The following is a 20,720-nucleotide window of genomic DNA, read 5'->3' on the forward strand; positions in this document are numbered from 1 at the left end:
GAGAGAGAGAGAGAGAGAGAGAGAGAGAGAGAGAGAGAGAGAGAGAGTCTGGAACAGAGTGAAAGGACCATGTGGGCAGCACACAGGAGCAGATGCAGAGATAGACCTGCAATGAGTTGAGTCAGGGCTCAGGGGATGGATCTCTGAAAGGCAAGAGAGACTCAGTCTGGGTGACCTCATCAGACCTCATTCCAGTGATAATTCAAAAGTGTATCGCTGGGAAAAAAAACAAAATGAAAATCTATTTGCTAGAAAATGGGTTCTGTTGTTTACCAGAATCAAACCTCCCCCGGGGCCATGTCCTGGATTGGCTGCTCTCTGCAGAGAGATCCAACCATCCCTTCTTCTAAAGAAGGCTTGACTCAGCTCCAAACACCCAACCCCAGGTGCTACCAGCATTGATTTTTTTTTTCTGCCACTGTCTGCACAGGACAGAAATAAGGTCATTGTACCTGAGGTGACAGCTTGTCAGGAAGCCCAGAGTCCTTCCTCTTCCCACACAATCACCAGGGCCCTTTAGGCCACTGACCCTGCCTGTATTGCTGAGTCTAAGAAAGCCTAGGCTCTGGCTGTGAGCTTTGCTCTAGGGTACACTATCTTTACAGTGGGAAAGTGTGCATAGGAGGGGAATACTAGCAGAAGGTTCTTTAATATATATATATATGCATAGACACACACACACACATCTTACGTAGGCCAGGCTGGCTTTGAAATCCTGGTTGCCAATGTGTTCGCCTGCCCTATCCCCACCATGACCCAAAGTTTCTCACTGAATGTGTCCTTTCCCCTTACAAACCTGAACTGTATATATCACAGTGAGCCACCATCAAGTGCAGAAATGGCCAGCGTGTAAAATAAGATACTGACAGTCAGGAGGCAAGAGCTCCTTGGGACTAACACATACTATTAAGTCATTTCAAATGCTTAGTTTCCTGCATGCTTGTGTGTGGTGAACCTACACATGCATACATGTGCAAGCTGACATCCAAATTCTTCCTCCATAACGGGTAATATTTAGAAAACTGCCCCAGTCTGGCTTGTTCCTGGGCATCTGCCATTTTCCCACTTCTCCAGCTCTGTGGGCTCTGTTTTCCTGCTGTTCCAGCTCTGGACCATGGCTCTGGCTATCTAGAAACACCGGCCCTGGCACCCATGAGACAAGATGCCGGCGTGGTGGCTGGCTCTGCCAATCTACCACACTGTCCACAATGCTCGGCTGAGCCCAGGACATTCCTGCTATGCCTGTGGTACCCTGTAGAACGAAGACTCCTAATGCTTATAGATTATCCAATGGATTTATATATTTGGAAATGCTCAATTAACAAGATGCCCACACAATTAGAATTGTTACCCAATTATCTAACCTAGATATTATAACCACCTTAGACTGCTAGAGACACACTATATCTGAAGCCATCTTCTATCCTCCTCCTCCTTCTTCTCTCCCCTCCTCTTCCTCTCTTTCTCTGCTCCTGACTCCTCACTCTGCCTACCTTTTATACAGCCCAATCACCTACCTTATTGCAAATGTAGCAGGAAAATATTCCACTACATTCCTCAATTGCTGTCCATCTTATTTTTGAGGCAGGGCCTCTCAACTCGGACTTGCCTTTCTGGGCAGTCTAACTAGCCAGCTTGCTCCTAGCATATCCTGTCTCCATTTTCCCAGCACTGAAATTACAGGCTGCCACATCCACATGCCACTGAAAAGGATGCAGGTGATGTAAACACAAAGCTCTGATTCAAAGAGTCCATACTGATAGGCTAGAAATATACTTGGAGTAAATTTTACTTTTTTTTTATTTTTTATTTTTATTTTTTTTTAGTTTTTCAAGACAGGGTTTCTCTGTGTAGCCCTGACTGTCCTGGAACTCACTCTGTAGAATAGGCTGGCCTTAAACTCAGAAATCCACTTGCCTCTGCCTCCCAAGTGCTGGGATTAAAGGCATGCACCACCACTGTCTGGCCTACATAGTTGTTCTTGCCAGCCTGGTATAACAAACTCCAGTTAAAGAAAAGCTTGAGCCCAGGCATGGTGGTACACACCTTTAATCCCAGCACTCAGGAGACAGAGGCAAGCAGATCTCTTGAGTTCTAGTCAACCAGTTCTGTCCAGTCAGATGAGCTCAATGCAGTGGAGACAGTTGATCTGTCAGCTGAGAGCTCAGTCAGTTCTGAGTCAGTGCAGTGAGTGCAGTGCAGTGGGGCTGAGTTCATTTGCGAATTCCCCAAATTCAGTGCAGGTCAGCAGAGGCAGCCGAAGCCAGAGAATAAGGAGGCAAAAGATTAGAACAAACTGCCAGAGTTAGTTTGAGGCTAATAACAATTCAGTGAGGAGCCGAGAGAAGCCAAACTGAATCAGTCAGCTTGGAAAGAACTTTTAGCCAGAACAATTGAGTTGAACCAGCCAGCCGGGCGGGGTTCAGCAAAAGCTACAAAAGGTGAGTTTCCTCAGCAGTAAGCCTCTGAGAAGACAATTACATCAGGTGAATAAAAGTTACTTTTACAGAGTAGACTACCTTTAAAGACCTCTGGAGAGTTCACGCCACTAAAGCAGTCAACAGATTCTAACTCTGCTCCTGTCTTGGGAAACTCCAATCACCATTGTAGAGAGAATCTTTTATAAACAACACCTGTCAATAAAAAAAGCTTATGGCCAATGAGCTGAGGCAGAAAACAGGAGGTGGGACATCAGGCAGGGAGAGAGAGAATTCTGGGAAATAGAGGAGGGAGAGATTAGAGCTGTAACTCTGAGGAGACAGACATAAACTAACAGGTAGCTGAACTCAGGATAGAATAAAGGAGAGACACACTCCAGGAACTCTGAGGAGACAGATATAAGAAGACAAGGAGAAGAAACCAGCCATGTAACTGAATCCAGATTAGAATAAAGGGGATAAGTTAAGAACAAGTCAGAGGACAAGCCGAAGTATATGACCTAGGCATTTACTAATAAATAATTAGTCCCAGAGTCATCATTCTGGGAGCAGGGGCTGGGAAGAAAAAATATTTTTTGTTTTTGTTTTTTCTTTTACACACTACAAGACCATGGTCTCAGACCATGAGTTTTTGACACACTCACATTGGTGGCATGTTCCAACACTGAACAGACACAGTGTAAGAACTTGGAGAAGCCCTTCACTTTCCAATCCTATCACAAGTGGAATCACTTTGGACTCCTTTGTAGTCTTAATGTGAAATGTTCCTCTGGGCTCATTTCTGAACACCTAGTTCACAGCAAGTGCTGCTCTTTGGAGGAGTTATGCAACCTTTAGGGGGGGGGGTCCAGCTGAAGGAAGTATGTCAGAGGATGGGTGGGCCTGCGGATGGATAGCCCTGCCCCACATCCTGTGCTCTCTGGTCTCTGATTGTTCAAGATGCGGTAGGTCAGCCACAGATTCTTACTACCACAAATTTTCTACCATGATAACTTTATCCCCTCGAATACAAGCCGAAACAAATCTTTCCTCTCTCACATTGCTTCTTACCAGGCGTTTGCTCACAGCAAAAGGAAAGAAATTAAGGTAACCCTTCCCCAACATTGGACCCAAAGAATGTTCACAGGCATAGACAAAAATACATATTGCATATATACGCATATAAATGCTCAGGAATGAGGGGGGGGGGGGGAGGGGGGGGGGGGGGGGGGGAGGGAGGGAGGGAAGGAGAGGAAACAGGAAGTAAAGAGAAGAATCGAAGAGGGAGGTTGATAGGTGATTGACAGGTGATAGATAGATGAATGACAGGTAATAAGTTAGAAGAAAGATAGATGGTTGGTGGATAGGAGATAGAAGACAGACAAGAAAACAGGTAGATGGGTAGACAGACATACAGACAGACAGACAGAGGGAGCTCCCATTTACCAAATCTTTGCCAGGATCAGAAAATAAAATGTCTTTTTGCCATGTAGCCCAGACCAGACTTAAACTCGTGTTCCTCCCCATCCGGTTCCTGAGTGGTGCGATTATAGCCCTGGACCAACATGAACTTCATTTAAAACCTGCTATTCTCATTCTAGCCTAACTAGCTTTTTCTTACACATAAGAAAACCCTTTCTGTTACGTGCAGCATCCCAGATACAGACTTCAAGAGAAGTTCAGTAAAAGCAACCACACAGAACAAAGGACCCAGTGGGTACTAAGCAGATGTTCCAAAGCAGGTTTTCCAAGCTGGTGTAATTTGAATCATGCTAACTCACCTTTCTGTCTATATCACTGGAGTCCTAGACCATTTGTTTTGACACTCCTCTAATGCTTCCTGCTTCAGGTCACTTCCCTCTTGGCCAATGACCCACCCTGGTCTTGACCACATTCAGACATCTGTTAATTACCCAGGAAGCAGGGTGAAGAGGGCTTTTGTCATTGTTTTCCTTTAATAAATAAAAATAAACGTATTACTCTATCTTGTTTCCTGCAGGGTCATTGTTTTCTTGGGCAGGAAGAGGCCCTTTGGGGAGGTCCTAAGGCTGATTTCATTTGCATGCTGGGAAGTCAGATTGTGCCCAGAAAACAGTAGGAAGGCTCAGCTACCCCAGATCTGGCCTGGTCAGCTGGTCTCCCAAGCCATTGTACTCTGTCCTCTGCCTGAGGTTTCTTTCACTCCTCAATGTGTTCAGTCTTTAAAGGGGAAGGAAATGTGCTTATGACATGGGTTCTCTTTAAAGAGAGTACCAGGGTTGTGTGAATTAAGGAAGAACTTAGCAGTATCTCTTCAGTGAGCATCATCATAAGGTTCTTTGTGGGATTCTGTCCCATACCATAGGAAAGGAAAGTCTTCTAACACGCTCCGGGCCTCCCTGAAATGCTGGAGGGAGGTTTCCCTCAGTCTCTTCCAGCCCTGGGTTGTCCTGCTTGGGAACAAGGGATACTATAGAATCTGTCCTTGCCGGGCCAGTCTGACTTCTGCTCCTTTGGCCCCTTTCACCCTCTCCCTGCATCCCCTAGGCAATAAGCACCCCACAAGGAAGCTTCCACATCCTCGATGCTTATCCAGTCTACAGCACACATTTCTCTCCTCTCAGTGTGTGTACTCCTTTGTTTTTATAAACCTGATGCAAACCAGAATCCCCTGGCAAGACAGAACTTCAACTGAAGAATTGTCTGGATCAGACTGGCCTCTGGCCATATCTATGAGGCATTTTCTCAACTGCTGTTTGATTCATGAGGGTCCAGCCCACTGTGGGAGATGCCATCCCTGGCCAGGTGGACCTGGGCTACATAAGAAAGGAAACTTAGCAAGCCAGGAGAGACAAGCTGGTAAGCAGTACTCTTCTGTGGTCTCCAGGTCCTGTTTCTGGATTCCCTCAATGATAGACTGTAACCTACAAGATTAAATAAACTCTTTCCCCCTCCTAGTTGCTTTTGGGCATGGTATTTTATCACAGCAACTGAAAGAAAACTGGCTACCCTGGGGCCCAAGAAAGGAAGGGTGAAAACTCCAGTGCATACTTGACTCCAGCTTTATCACTGCTGAAGACTAAGACTAATGCTTGTCTACGCTCTATGACTAATTAGTCCCTCCAGCCTAGGTAGCACTTTATGTACTTCTACTATAATCAGCTATAGAGCTATTACCTTCTCCATATGACAGTGAGAAATTTGAGGGCAGAATGCATGAGTCACTTTGGGTTCTCAGAACCCCATTCATGCATTTATTATAAATATGATGCATGAATGATATTTAAATTAAATCATGACTATAAACTCTAAAAGTTCAGTTAATATATTCATTATATGTCCATAAGTTTACTATATGTATGGGTGTGTGAATGTATCTATATATGTGTATTATTAGTTAGCCTTTTGTCTCTGTTACCAAAATATCTAAGCTAGACAATTTAATCATTTATTTTGGCTCAGAGTTTACAAAGTTGTCTGTCATCTTGACACAATCTGGAATTATCTGAGAAGAGAGACACAAAGAGAGACTGTCTGGATCAGGTTGGCTTATGGAGGATTGTCTTGCTGGCTTTAAAGATTAGAAAAGTTCAAGTCCACTGTAGGCAGCACCATTCCCTGGGCTTGGGTCTTAGGCTGTATAAGGAAGAGTGAGCAGAACGGTAGGTATTCATGCATTCACTTCTCTCTGCTCTTGACATTAGATATGATATATGCTAACTTCTTCAAGTTCCTGCCTTGACTTCTTGCAATGATGGACTCTAATCTGCAAATGTAAGGTAAGTAAATGCTTTCTTCTTTAAAGTTGCTTCAGTCAGGGATTTTATCACAGCAACAGAAATGAAACTGAGACACAGAGGATTGGATCCATGGTCACTTGGCCCCTGCACATGGACTGATATGGCCATGGCAGTGTGTGGCAGAAGAAAGCCGATCACCTCACCGCATGGCAGAGAGGAAGTAGCCAGGAAGAGGCCAGGGAAAAGGTATCTACAAGAACCCCTCACTCCTCTAACTAGGCTCCACTTCCTAAAGTTTTTAGAAAAACTGCCAAAACAACATCCCCCTTCAGTGACAAAGCTCATAACACATAGCCTTTTGAGAGACACTTTATATCTGAACAGTGTGTGTTAGAGCATGAGATATATCTATATCTAAATATCTATCTATAAATATATCTATATCTAAATATCTATATATGTATAAATATCTATAAATATCTATATCTAAATATATATATGTATATATATATATATATCATGATATATATCATGAGATATCTCTATCTATCTATCTATCTATCTATCTATCTATCTATCTATCTACCTATCTATCTGATGGAATAACATTAAAGGAATAGGGAATGGGGCCAGCAAGATATCTCAGCATGTGCAGGTGCTTGCTGCCAAGTTTGACAACCTGAATTTGATCCCTAGGACCAACACAGTGAAGAAGAACCAACCCCGACAAGTTATACTCTGATAGCCACATGCATGCCATGGCCTGTGCATGCACACATAAGCACACATCAATGCATATACACACAAATAAATATACAAAGACAACTTTTTAAAGAAAGCAGTAACTGAAAAAAAATTAAAGAGACCAACATTAATCTAACAACATCAACAAAACAAAACAATAGACAGGGCAGTGAGGTGGACTATTGCCTTTTGACTTGTATATACATGTACATATTTACTTGTGTTTCCCTGGCCCTAGTCAGGGTACACAAACAATTTATATATTTTTCTCTGAGTAAATTTCACACACTGTATACAGTACTCTTCATTCCACATCCCTCTTCAAGCCTCAGCTAACTGTAGCTACAGTAGCTCAGCCAGTGGCAGTGATGTACCACTGCTTACAAAAAGGCCTTCCTGTCTTCAGATATTTAGTTGGTTGAAAAAAATATTTAAAAAAAATAGCAATCATGAGTACTGAAGAGATTTCTCAGTTTTTAAGAACTCAGTTTTTAAGAACTGACCACTCTTCCAGGGGACCCAGATTCAATTCCCAGCATCCTTATGGCAGCTAACAACCATCTGTAACTTTGGTTCCAGGAATCTGACACCCTCTTCTGGCCTCCTCAAGCACCAGGCATGCACATGAAGCACATTTGTGGTGGATGCAGGCAAAATGTCCATACACATAGAAAATAAAATAAAATGATGATGTAGCATTAGAGTACCTTTGCTGTAGTACCGCTTCCTTCTTTGCTTATTTGTTGTCTACTGCCTTCAAGAATTCTCAAGAAATTGTGACAAGCAGGCTAAACATCACAATAGCTCTTCATGTGTACTGGCAAGTGGACTCTCAAGGTTGACCCTTGGCCTCACATGAAAGCAAACCCTCTGTCACCTCTGTCAGCAAATTGTTCCTAGCAAGGGAGACTCCAACTGTTCAAATCTGGGGAGCTGAGGGGAGAGGTTGGTGGTCAAGAGTGCTTGCTGCTCTTACAAAGGACTCAGGTTCAATTCCCAGCACCCACATCAGGCTGCTCATAACTGCTGATAACTCTAGCTCAAGGGGGTCCAAGACCCTCATCTGGGCACTTCAGGAACACATACACATGGTCTGTCTCTCTCTCTCTCTCTCTCTCTCTCTCTCTCTCTCTCTCTCTCTCTCTCTCACACACACACACACACACACACACACACACCTTCAATGATCCACCAAAACCTTGTCACTAAAATACTATATATGTAAGATCAAATGCCAAATTAGAAAAGAGTATTTGTTATATGATCAGAAAAACAGAATCAATATATAACAAAAAGCATTGAGAAAATAAACCACAGTGCTGGCGAGGGAGCTCAGCAGTTAAGAGCACCAGCTCCTCTTCGAGAGAATCAGAGTTCAATTCCCAGTACCCACAAGACAATTCACAATTATCTGTAGCTCCAGTTCCGGGGTATCTCATGCTCCAATCTCCTCAAAGGTGATATATACATTCAGGCAAAACATCCAAATACACAAATAAAAAATAATTAAAAAAAAAATAAGTACCAACTAATAGAGAAAATTTGGAAAAGATCTGAGCAAAGAAAACGCAATAGACACGAGTCTTTGACCTATGAAAAATGTCCCCTGACAGGGACTGGAACACTGTGGGCTACAAGCTACAGTTGACAGGACTACTGCATTTATACAAAAAGTTTCACTGAAATGCAAGTGTGTCTGTCCAGTTATATGGCCTTTGTCTGCTTTTGGTTTACAATGGAGTTAAACTGGTAGGCCATAGGCTTGACCACAAAGCTGAAAACACTCTGACAGTTTATAGAAAATCAGAGTTTGCTGACCCCTGGCCTACAGAAATTAAATTATACTTATGGAGCCTTTTTCATCTATCAGATTCTCTCTCTCTCTCTCTCTCTCTGTTTTTTTTTTTTTTTTTTTGAGACAGGGTTTCTCTGTGTAGCCCTGGCTGTCCAAGCTGGTCTTGAACTCAGAAATCCACCTGCCTCTGCCTCCCAAGTGCTGGGATTAAACATATATCTCTTTATAAATGGGTGAATTAGAAAAGCCCTCTAGGTGGCAACTTGGTGACATTTATCCTTGGAATGTGGATGGGACATGATCCAGCCACTGTACTTTGGGAAACCAATTCTGGAAATAAACTGGATTGTGTATGCCATGGTTACTTATCACTGCTCTGAGAAAGATCTAAGCATTCCCACTAGCCATTGCAAAGGGTCAGCTATGGAGAAATAATTAATTGCCTAGCAGAAGAAGAAAGATTCTCTACACTGACCTACAGTGTCTCTGGGACATAATGCTTAGTATATTTGATTCACCACTCATATACAAAATAAGGGAAAGGTGACCAGAAGGACATACCAAAGCCTATGAATGCAACTGGATGGATCAGGCAGCTTTGAGATTAGACTTCTGCCTATGTCTTTTCATGGGGTGCTAAGGCGAAATATAAGAGAGGACAAGATGGGCCCAATGTGTGGTGTGCTGATGGGAGCAGGTAGACAGTGACCAGCAAGAAACTCACTGAGAAGGTAACTTTAAAGGAAAACCCTAAAAGGATGGAGGCCTGGCTGAGCTGGGTACATGCATTAAATAAGCCAATCATTAAGTTAAAAATGAGTAATTATTCCATTTATTCTTTCTAATAACCTTATTAGGAATTATTAATGAGGTTATTATTATTAATGATATTACCCTATTTGTAAAGCATGGCATTCTGCTTAATTAGTTGCTTGCAAATGGTTGAGATAGAAAATGTTGACTCCTTCAATACAAGTGCTGAGACAGAAGGAATAAAACATGACTCAAGCTGGGCGGTGGTGGCGCACGTCTTTAATCCCAGCACTTGGGAGGCAGAGGCAGGCAGATTTCTTAGATTCCTTAGTTCCAGGACAGCCAGGACTACATAGGGAAACCCTGTCTCAAAAAACAAAACAAAACAAAAAACCCCAAAAAACAAACAAACAAAAAACAAAAGCATGACTCAAGAAAACATGGTGTCTTAGTTAGGGTTTTACTTCTGTGAATAGACACCAACACTAAGGCAACTCTTAGAAGGACAACATTTAATTGGGGCTGGGTTACAGGTTCAGAGGTTCAGTCCATTATCATCAAGGCAGGAACATGGCCGCATCTGGGCAGGCATAGTGCAGGAGGAGCTGAGAGTTCTACATCTTCATCTGAAAGCTCCTAGAATACTGGCTTCCAGGCAGTTAGGATGAGGGTCTTAAAGCCCACCCCCACAGTGACACACCTTTTCCAACAAGGCCACACCTACTCCAACAGGGCCACACCTCTTAATTTGAGTGCCACTCCCTGGGCCAAGCATATATAAACCATAACACATGGATGAGTGAGAGAACTCCACAGCCTCGCTAGACAGCCTTACTAGACGGCTTCACTAGATGGCCAAGATTTTACACTACCTATAGCTTTAAAATGGTAGTAACAGATAAAGCATAGAAAGCATTTGGATTATTTTGGTATGTGTATGTGCAAGTGACATGTGCCTGTGTGTATGCCTGCTCACATAAGTATGCACACATTCATGTAGAGGGAGGCCGGAGGTCAACATCTGGTGGCGTCTTTCTTGATGGCCCCACCTTCATATTAAGGCAGTGTAAACACTGAGTTCGAGGCTCAACACTTGAGCTCAGAACTTACTCATTTGGCTAATCTAGCACTCCAGCTAGCTCAGGGTCTCCCATTTCCACCTCCCATGTGCTGGGATTCCAGGCAGGCTACCATACACACTGGTGCTGATGTGGGTGATGGGGATCTGAACTCCAACCCTCATCCCTGCATAGCAATAAAATAAAGTGAACTGCATCCTCATGTCAGCACTATAGATCATTTTACTACAAAACTGCAGATTCAGCAGGATCTGGCAGGAAGGTGGTGGATAATATCATTATGGTAATTTGGGCAAATACAAGATGGAGTTCAAATCACATCAGTGACGGAGGGGCATGAAGGGGAAACACAATAAAAGAGTGGAAGAGGTGAGCAGACTGACCTTAACCAGTGTGGTGTGGTCTGCAAAGATGATTCTACAAGTAAAAAATCTTATTTCTGCGTTGGGTACACAGAAGTCTAGTCTAGGCTGAGCTCGGAAGGCTATGGAGCTCAAGAAGAGAGAGAAATGGGAATTCTCTGTTTATGTACTCCAATCAAATACTATTCTTACAGAATCCAGCTAAGCAGGCTGGGGTGGGGCTCAGTCTGGAAATCACTTGCCTTACAAACACAAGGATCTGAGTGTGACTCCTAGAACCCACATTAAACAAACAAACAAACAAACAAACAAACAAAACAACATCCAAGGATGGGTATGGGAGTTGTAATCCCAGGGCCTAGAAGGTGGAGGCAGGCTGATTCCTGAGGCTTACTGGCCAGCCAGCTTGGCTCTACTCTGTCTTACAGACCAGAAAGAAACCCTGTACCTTCAAAAAGCCAGACAGTACCTGCAGAATAACAGTTGAAGCTGTCCCCTGGACATGTATACACATGTACACATAGTACCACACACCAAAAAAACATACAAAAAATACAGTTAATTAGAATAATATGAAAAGTACCCAGGCACCTACTTTATCCTAGCCCTTGCATACAAATTATAGCAGAATGCAGTCCCACTTAAAACAGATAGCAGAGGTGCATGTGCTACACGTTATACACGCATGTCCTTATCCCCTTATTAGTCCAGCATTTACATATTTCTATTTCATTTACTATTCAGCAAATTTTTCTCACCTTTTCCATCAAAATGATTCTGAGAGTTCTTGTCCTCTTGTAATGTGTCTGCCTACATTTCTAATTATTCCCTTAGAAGAAATTCCTAGCAGTGGGATTCCTGAATATGTAAATATATGCACATTTTAGGCTTTGGGCAGATATTGCTGAACTGCTCCCCAGAGAGCGCCCATCCATCGGTGAGTACATCAGTGTATGTGTGCACACACTTGTCTCTCCGCACTTCCAACCCTGTCCTCATTGTTGGTGGATTCGTTAGAAATTTAAGCTGTGCACTTTCAGCAGCCATTTGCATTTTTCCTTATGCAAACTGCCAATTCTTGTCCTTTGTCGCCTATTCTCCTGGGACTCTTCTCTTGGGACTCTTTGATTATTAAATTTGTGAATTTTTCTGTTATAAATTTCAACATCTATCATTAGTAACTTTTTTCTTCCTTAAGAAAGAGTCAGTCTAGTATGGTAACTATAATCATAATCCCAGCACCTGTAAGGCTGAGGCAGGAGCATTGCCATGAGTTAGGAGCCAGCCTGAGTTATACAGTTTATCATTTCTTTTCAGGGAGTGTTTTTGTCCAAATGATATCGTTAAGTGTGGAAACAGTTCATGTTGGGGCAGCTGTTGTGAAAGATCTGCAGCTCTACTGCAGTTACAGTGTCTATTCATGTCTCGTATTCATTGGACAAGGTGTATCTAAAAGCGACAGCACCATGGGACAGGCTCAGCTGGGATCAGAGGCCATGTGGGTCTGCTGGCTTACACCTGCACACACACAAAGCCTCACTAGAGAATCAGAAAGTAAAGCCAGCCCTTCCTCAAAGAAAATTTAATCAGAACCCCAGTCCCTTCCTCTTCAGACAACATCCAGAAATGCCAGCTAACAGATACAAAACAAAAGCAGCTACCAAAAGACAAAAAACTCACTCAAGTGGGACAATTTGCACACATAACCAAAGATCAAGCTGATAACACTGTCTGTTCTACAGAGACACCCTCAATTAGTCATCCATCTTGCAGAAAAGTACAACTTTGGGCTAAGAAAGAGGCAAACAGGGGCCTCCCAGATTTACACAACCTTCTATCTCCCTCTCTCCTGGAATATTCAAACACCTCATATGACCTCTGACACACACACACACACACACACACACTTTAGACAAAGGACCAAGACAGCTATGTGCAATAGCAAGTAGCAAATGTGTTGCTAAGGAAATGGGCCTCATGGGTTGGACAAGCAATTTGTAATGGTCAGGATTCTTCTCTCAATAGAATGAAGGAGGAGGGAAAACTTATCAGATTCTTGATCAGAGGCTATAGAGTCCCACAGTATGCAGGCTGGAAAGCTGAGGACGCCAATCCCTGTTCAATTGTTAGAGCAGCTGGAAGCAGTAAGAGGGAAAAGTGATACAGGCTGAAGGGCTGGAAGCCCCCTGGAGAACATTGGTGGAAGTCCCAACTGAAAGATGGACTAACCTGTAATCTGATGTCAATGACCAATGCTAGCAGCAAGAACCACATCACTCAGAAAGAGTAGCACTGTAATTATCAACTTAATACAATCTTGACTCTTATGGAGAGGGAATCTCAATGACAGTTGTCTAAATCAAGTTGACCTGTTTCCATGTCTATGAGGGGTTGTCTTGGTTGAGTTAATTGAGTTGAGAAGACTCAGCCCACTATGGGTGGCACCTCCCTATGCAGGGGATCTTATTCTGAAAGCATGCATGCATTCATTCTCTCTCTGCTCTTGGCTGTGGATATGACTAGCCATTTCAAGTTCAAGCCACTAAGTTTCCTGTAGTTTTGGACTCTAACCTGGAATTGTGAGCTAACATGAACCCTTTCTCTCTCGTGTAAGTTGTTTTATTCAGAGTTTTGATCAAAGTCGCAGAGAACAGCAGTAAGATACCACCTGTGCACACATTTCCTCCTTCTTCCTCTTTTTTTGTTCTACTTGGACTCATAGCTTATGAATAGAGACATCTACACTCACGATGAGTCTTCCCCATTTGGTTCACTTTCCATGTGCCAATCTCTGAAAAACCTATTAGACAAACCTGGACATGTGCCCCAAATTCTAGGCATTTCTCAATCCATTCAGGTTGACACTGAAGATCAATCAGCATACAACTGAAGCACTGAGAGTAAGCTAGAGATTGGGTCCTATTGAAACTAGCAACCAGACAGAGGAGAAGGGGCAGGGGAGAAAGCAAGGCAAGATCAAAGTATCGCCACAAGTCTCGCCATGGTTTTTAATTTTGCTTCTAATTTATCCTTATGGATAGTAACTATTTTTACCTATTTGATTCATCTTTGTGTTTTAAAAATTCTTTTTCATTGCCTTTATAATTGAGGAGTGTTCCCGATTTCAGAATTATTAAAAAATGATATTTGTGTATATTTATGTGTGAGCATATATACCTGCACACAGGTGACTGTGGGAACCAAAAGAGGGTTTAAGATCTTCTAGTGCTGAAGTTACTGGGGTTGTGAGCTCTCATGTGTGTGTGTGTGTGTGTGTGTGGTGGGGGGTAAAATAAACTTGGGGTTCTCTACAAGTCTTGGGTATTCACTCTTAACTGCTAAGCCATCTGTTTAGTCACTCAGAATCCATTTCTAATCAGTTTTACTTTTATTTCATCTTATGTACATTGATGTGAGGGTGTGAGACCTCTTGGAACTGGAGTTACATGTGGGTACTGGGAATTGAACTTGGGTCCTTCTGAAGGGCAGACAGTGCTCTTAACCACTGAGCTATCTCTCCAGCCCCTCATTGTCTTTTGTTACACATAATAAATTTTATTTTAGAGATACAAATCCTCACTTTATGGCATTCACTTTAAATTTTAGTTCATGCTTATTAAATGTGAACAATGTTCATATGTATTAATTAGGGGTAGAGGCACTGGTGCACAGCGTGCACGCTGAGGTCAGAGGACAATTTGTGGAGTTGGTTCTTTCTTTCTGCCATGTGGATCCTGGGATCCGAATTCTGGTTGTCAAGCTTGGTAGCATGTGCTTTCATCTGAGGAGCCATCTCCTCAGCATCCCCCTTCCATAGGCTTGTTTGAAAGAGACAAAAGTTTTACTGCATCCCACATAACACTTAATTTCAGAGTATAGGGAGAAGAAAGGTTGGAGGAGACAGAAAAACAGGACCATGAGCTTTTTCAGACTCAACAAGATCACAAGACACCCCTGTAAACAGCAGCCAATTCAATGAATTACCACATTCACTGGTCACAACTCAGGGTCAGGCTGGTCAAAATGGAAACTCGCCAGGTGCCTCCTGTACTGAGCAGAGTGCCAAAGTCCAGTGCTCTGTTTGCTCTCTCCAGAGGCCCTTTCATCTTTCATCCAACAGCTGGTTTGCAGGTATCCTTGAGCCTGTGGAAATCCCAGACCTTCCTGCTGCCCTCTGCTTCACTTTGAGGAAGTCTTCAGGACAGAGTAGGTGGACCCTCCTCCAGTCACTGTGCAAAGATGTTGTCACAGCCCCAAATGTATCTACTCTAGCTTCAGTGTTCTTTATCCCCACACAGCTCGAAGAAACAGCAAAGAGTCTAGAAGGGCAGTTCAGTATGTAGCGTGTTTGCTTAGCCTGCCTAAAGCCCTGGATTCAGTCACCAGCATAAACCACAGTAGTGGAACAAGCACACGAGGCATTGGAAGACAGTCTGTGAGAAGCTGTATCCCTAAAAAATAACAGTGAAATCCCACTAGTGTGTGGATGCCCAGGAAGGAGGCCTTCCTCAAACGGGATAAGAGTTGGATCTTATGAGTCATGAACCAATATATGTGGCACCCATGGACTAGATGCCCTGTGTTGGCTAATGGTGATGGTCAATGTGACAGACTTTAGGTGCACCTATGAGGGACTATTTAGATTAAGGCTCACCTCCGAGAATGTCCATGAGATGATCTTTTATAAAAAAATTATTTTAACCTTTTGAGAATTCCTTACTACTTGCATACAATGAATTTTGATCATAGTTACCTACCCTCCTCCCCCAGCTCCTCCAACACTCACACTTACCCCCCTCCCAATTTCATATCCCTTAGGGGATTGTATTTATTACATTAATTAATGTGAAAACAATCAATCTCCATAGGAAAAGGTGGACCCAACTCCAGGACAGAGGATCTTGGCTATGTAGAAAGATAACAAGACCCTAGTAGCAGCATGCCTTCAGTCCCCGATCTCTGTTCCTGGCTGTGAGACAACACAGATGGCCACTTTAGGCTCCTGCTACCTTGACTCCCCCACTGTGATGGACTGTGCCCCTGACTATGAGCTAAGGCAAACCCTTTCTCTCTATGCTGCTTTTCTCAGGGTATTTTCTCAAAGCAATAGAAAAGTAATTCAGACATGCCCCATCTTGCCAAGAACAAATAAGCCAGATGAGTTGGCCCTCAGAAGTGTCCCTACAATGACTGAGCCATTGTAAATAGAAGCATTGGGTTTTACATTTGAATTCTTAAGTTGCCAACATGAACCCTGGCTAGAAAATTAGAAAATAAAACTCTTCCCTTAAAGGGAGTCGAATCAGAACCTTGGAATCCTTCTTCATACAATATTAGACAACTCCAGGCAAAATAAAACAAAAACAAAACAGAAGCAAGTTATCCAAACATTAAAGATTAAAACTCCCACTCCAGCAAGACAGAAGTTTGATCATTCAAATGATAAAGCATTTCCATATATTATTAAGTAGCAGCTTTTATATGAAACAGTGTCTGGTCGAGAGAGAAACTCTTGAGGAGAAAGTCAGCCATCTTGCTGAAGAGCACAACTTTGAATCAAGAAGAGGCTAATAAGCATCAGTGTCTCCAAGATTCACACACCTCCTGGTCCCTCTCTTCCAGAAGGCACTTCAGATGGGCCCTGAAACACAGAACACACACACACACAAAGAGAGAGAGAGAGAGAGAGAGAGAGAGAGAGAGAGAGAGAGAGAGCGCGCTGTGTGGGGTTGAGAACCTACAGAAACTCTCAGGCTGGAGGGAGGGCTCCTCCTTATTGGTTGATGTGCCGAGAAAAGAAACCAGCAGTGATCCATGGCCGAAAGGTTCCTAAGTATTTCTTCAGACAGACAAAGCTGTTAGGAACATTCACCTGCCAAATTAGAGAATATCCCTCTTAAATAATTACCTGAAGAACTTTTATCTCAAACCCAAAGAAGCAGAACCTCCCTGTGGTGACCACTCACTTCTTTCCTAGTGTAAGGTCAGACCCAGCCAGCAGGAATTGGCCTGGGTCACAGCCCTGGCCAGCAGACATCAGCACCCACCTGAGATATAGGACCAGGCTGCCAGGATGCTGCTGAGCAGAGCCATTCCCAAGGGCTCCGTGGCCACTGGTTCCGTGCTGGGGCTGAGGGGCAGCTTCATGTGGCATCGGAGAAGAGCTCCTGGATACTTCTGGCTCAGCGTAGCCCCTCCCTCTCTTCTCCTGTTTGGAGACATAAAATGAGAAATGAAGCACAGTCTGCTTTCCTGGGGTTGTGTTTCCAGCAGTCTGTGCTCAGTAATAAAGAGCCAGTTCCCAAAGGAAGCCATCTTTCCCAATCAGGGAGCCATAAAGATCTGGTGAGGTGAGGTGCCTGGTTTTCAGGAGGCAGTAAGTAACACACTATGTGTTTTTCCTGACTTTTCCCCTCTCTCTGTCCCACTACAGCCTTCCCTCTAGCCAGTCTTCATATGCTTCATTGCATTCTTCCTGGTTCATCTTTGAGGAAGGGACCCTTACAGCCACATCATCACCTCAGGGACTGCTCTGCTCCTGTTCTTTTCTAGAAGCCTGCACCAATGGCACACAACACATATCACACATGGACTTTGATCAGGTGCCTGGTCCCTCGGATCAAAACATGCCACCCTTGGTGATGGACCAGCCTATCTCACAGCTGCCACTGTGTGACCAGTTCTAAAATGCCGAGAAAGACTTTGGAGCTCAATCTGCTCCTGGATCCCAGGTTCCATGACCCTGACAATAATGTGTTGGGGATTAAAACAAGGACAGGGATCTCAGAGTTCAGAAGGGAGACAGGGGGTTTAAAAAAAAAAAAGGTAAAGCAGGGTAGCAAGCAGGGAGATTCACCTACTGTGGAAGGGAATAGTCTCTGGAGGTAGAAAAGTGAACAGTAACCACCTATCCCTCCTTAAAGCAAAAGAGGGAAATCAGTCTGAGATGGGCTGGCTTACCAGAGCCATTAGAGATACTTGGTTATATCAGAGTTGGAGGTATAGCAGACAGGTAGTAGGCGAACCTCCTGAAAAGATACCCAACTTTTTTTTTATTACTTTTTTTCATGTAGAGAATCAGAATGAAGAGGGGGGAGCTGAAAGCAGGCTGGCCGCTGCAGAGTGAGAGGCACAAGGGTGGGGGTGGGAGGGGATGGCTCTCCTCCTCCCAGCCTCTGGGCCACAGCAGAGCACATCCTTCAGTAGCCATTAGCATTTCTGAAGGGTGAACCCTGAAGGATACAGGTAAATAATGGGAGACCGGGCCACTGGCCAGCTCCTCACCACCAGCTCTGGGATCAACAGATTCAAGAACTCCAGGATCCAGGAAGAGAAGGAAGCTGCTAGAATCTTAAGTTCAGATCCATCCCCTCCCACCTGCCCTCATCACTGCTCCCTGATGCAGGCCACACCTCTCAATTCTGAGTGTCCCACATGCTCATTTTGATGACTTTTCTTCCTAACTCAAGTGAGTACCCACTCAGCAGCAGGGGTATCTTTCTTCAACATAGGTATGATCACAAAGCCACAGCCTCAGCCTGCAGCCATTCCTCTTCTTAACACCTGTATGACTCTAAACTTAGTTCCTAAGGAGACTCCTCCCCCGTTGCACACATACAGATGCAGATATAAACTCATTGAATGCTCCAACAATGCCAGATTGTTTTTAACTCCCCAAGGGCATCAAACACCTTCATGTTTCCATGCCTTTGACTGTGGTCTTCATTTGGCACCTACTGCTCTTATGAAGGACTTGCCTTTGTTTCCAAGCACCCACGTTGGGTAACTCACAACCACCTACTACTTTGGCTCAAAGGAACCCAACACCCTCATCTGGCTTCCTCAGGTACCCGTATTAACATACATGTACCTATACACACATATATACATATAATTTTAAATTAAAAAATAAACTTTAAAAAACCCACAGTGATCTCAAGTTGGCTCCAGGGACCATAGTGTACAGCCTGGTCTACATCCTCACTGAGTATCATCTGAGTAGCAGCAGCACCAACATTAATTGGCAGCTTCTTAGGTCTGCATAATCTTAGGCTCTACCCCAGACACAATAAATCCTAACCTCAGTGTCTGACATGCTATATGACCCTTGTGGGCTTGTGTGGCCACTGCACTATGAAGCTACATACCAGCACAGGACAGAGACATTCAGCCATTCCTGTGCACAGGGTTATGCCATGTTCCTTCAGGAAGCTCTCTGTCCCTTCTCAGCTCCAAGAAGGCTGTTCTCAGCCCAGGCAGTCTTGCCTCTCAGCACACATCTGACAGTGTTTAGCATCATTGCTGGTTGCCATAGCTACAAGACAAGGTGACACTGGCATCCAGGGTTGGGGTCAGAGATACTGCTAAATATCCCAAAATATGCAGGACAGTTGTCAGCCACAAAGAGCAATCCGGTCTAAAAGTGTTCACAGGGTTCTAGAGTGAGTAGGTAGCACTACTTCAGAGTCCAGCCTAAGCCATCCTCAGGTTTAGGAATCCTGTGTGCCTGTCCCAGAAAGGAAGGTATCAGCAAGGAGTTACCAGTGCCCGCCCATAAGAACACTGCACCAAACACTGGTTCAACAATGCAGTGTCTCAGTGATCAGAAGCGACCAGCAAAGTCCTCCAAAGTAGATACCTCAAGCGAACACTGGCTTATCAACATATAAGCAGAGATCCCCTGGCTCAGAATGGCCCATCCTACAGGGAACCGCCATAGAAATACTCCCGTGGTTCATGGGGTACAAGGTCCATGCCAAGACTAGGATTCAGTCCTTCAGACACACTGATGCTAGAAATGATGGAGATTATCTTGGAAAAGGAAGCGAGTCACATATTTTCAAAGCCAGAGCTTTCCCCAAGTGATAACCTACTGGGTCAATTCCACATCCTTCCAGAGAAAAAGTCATTTTTAAAGAACAAACGCTCTGTCAATGCTCGTCTAGCAATGCAGCATCTACCAGTTGTTGTGTGAATGAGAGAGGGTGTCTGCACATGCACTGTGAACACATCCGAACACCAGAAGAGGGTGACAGATGTTCTTCTATGTCGCTCTCCACTTAACTTCTTGAGTCTGAGTCTCACTGAATCTGGAGCTAGGCTAGCAGCTAGCAGCCTTTCTGTCTCTGGCACCCACAACCCTGGGATTGTAGCCTTTTAAAGTGGGTTCTGTGGATTCGAACTCAGGCCTTCATGTGCACCAAGTGCTCTTACCCATTGAGCTATCTTCCCAGACCCCCAGCTCTATAGCAGTTCTTTCATATACTGGTCCACAGCTTCTTCACCTAATTACCAACAAACTGCAAAAGAATGGAAAGAAACCATCTCTTTCTATTACACCCATCTTGGCTTCCTGACCACACACTGCTGTCCTGATGAAGACAACGGCATGCCCTGTCTTGTGAGGACCCAGATTGAATGGTTAATTGGTCACATGGCATGCTGTGTTCATTAGCTTCCACATTACAGGTAACCTCGTTCCCACAGTTACAAATTTACAGTCTCCATAGCCTTGAGTCCATCCATGCACACAGACTGCAATTGCAGAAATGAAATGTTCCCCCATGATAGCCCACTGCACCTTATACTCAGAAGCAGTGTGCCTTTCTTGGGAAGTAAACTGGGGGTAAGGTTGTCCCTATGCAGGTAACTTTGGAGGTTGATAGCTACCTGGGGAGAGGTGGACTGCCAGGAACAGAGAAGTAAGGGAAGAATTGGCCATCACTGAGGAGGATGGTTGCAGCCAGCCAGAGTTCTAAACCTGCTTGACCCCAGCTGATTCTCAGATGCTGAAAGAGAAATCCGACACACACACACACACACACACACACACACACACACACACACACACA

The 20,720-nt window shown here is 44.0% G+C and overlaps 1 protein-coding gene across 1 annotated transcript in view; it reads right to left on the reverse strand.

The window, feature by feature from the left end:
* Positions 1 to 20,720, reverse strand: part of Eva1a (eva-1 homolog A, regulator of programmed cell death) — a 52,405-nt gene that overhangs the window by 4,805 nt on the left and 26,880 nt on the right. The window contains exon 2 of the mRNA XM_028762421.1: positions 16,917 to 17,077. Within this exon, the coding sequence (XP_028618254.1) occupies positions 16,917 to 17,016 (100 nt within the window). The 5' untranslated portion in view covers positions 17,017 to 17,077. The remainder of the gene's footprint in view (positions 1 to 16,916; positions 17,078 to 20,720) is intronic.

This window comes from Grammomys surdaster, unplaced genomic scaffold, assembly GCF_004785775.1.
Source record: "Grammomys surdaster isolate TR1022 unplaced genomic scaffold, NIH_TR_1.0 133, whole genome shotgun sequence".
Lineage (NCBI taxonomy): Eukaryota > Metazoa > Chordata > Mammalia > Rodentia > Muridae > Grammomys > Grammomys surdaster.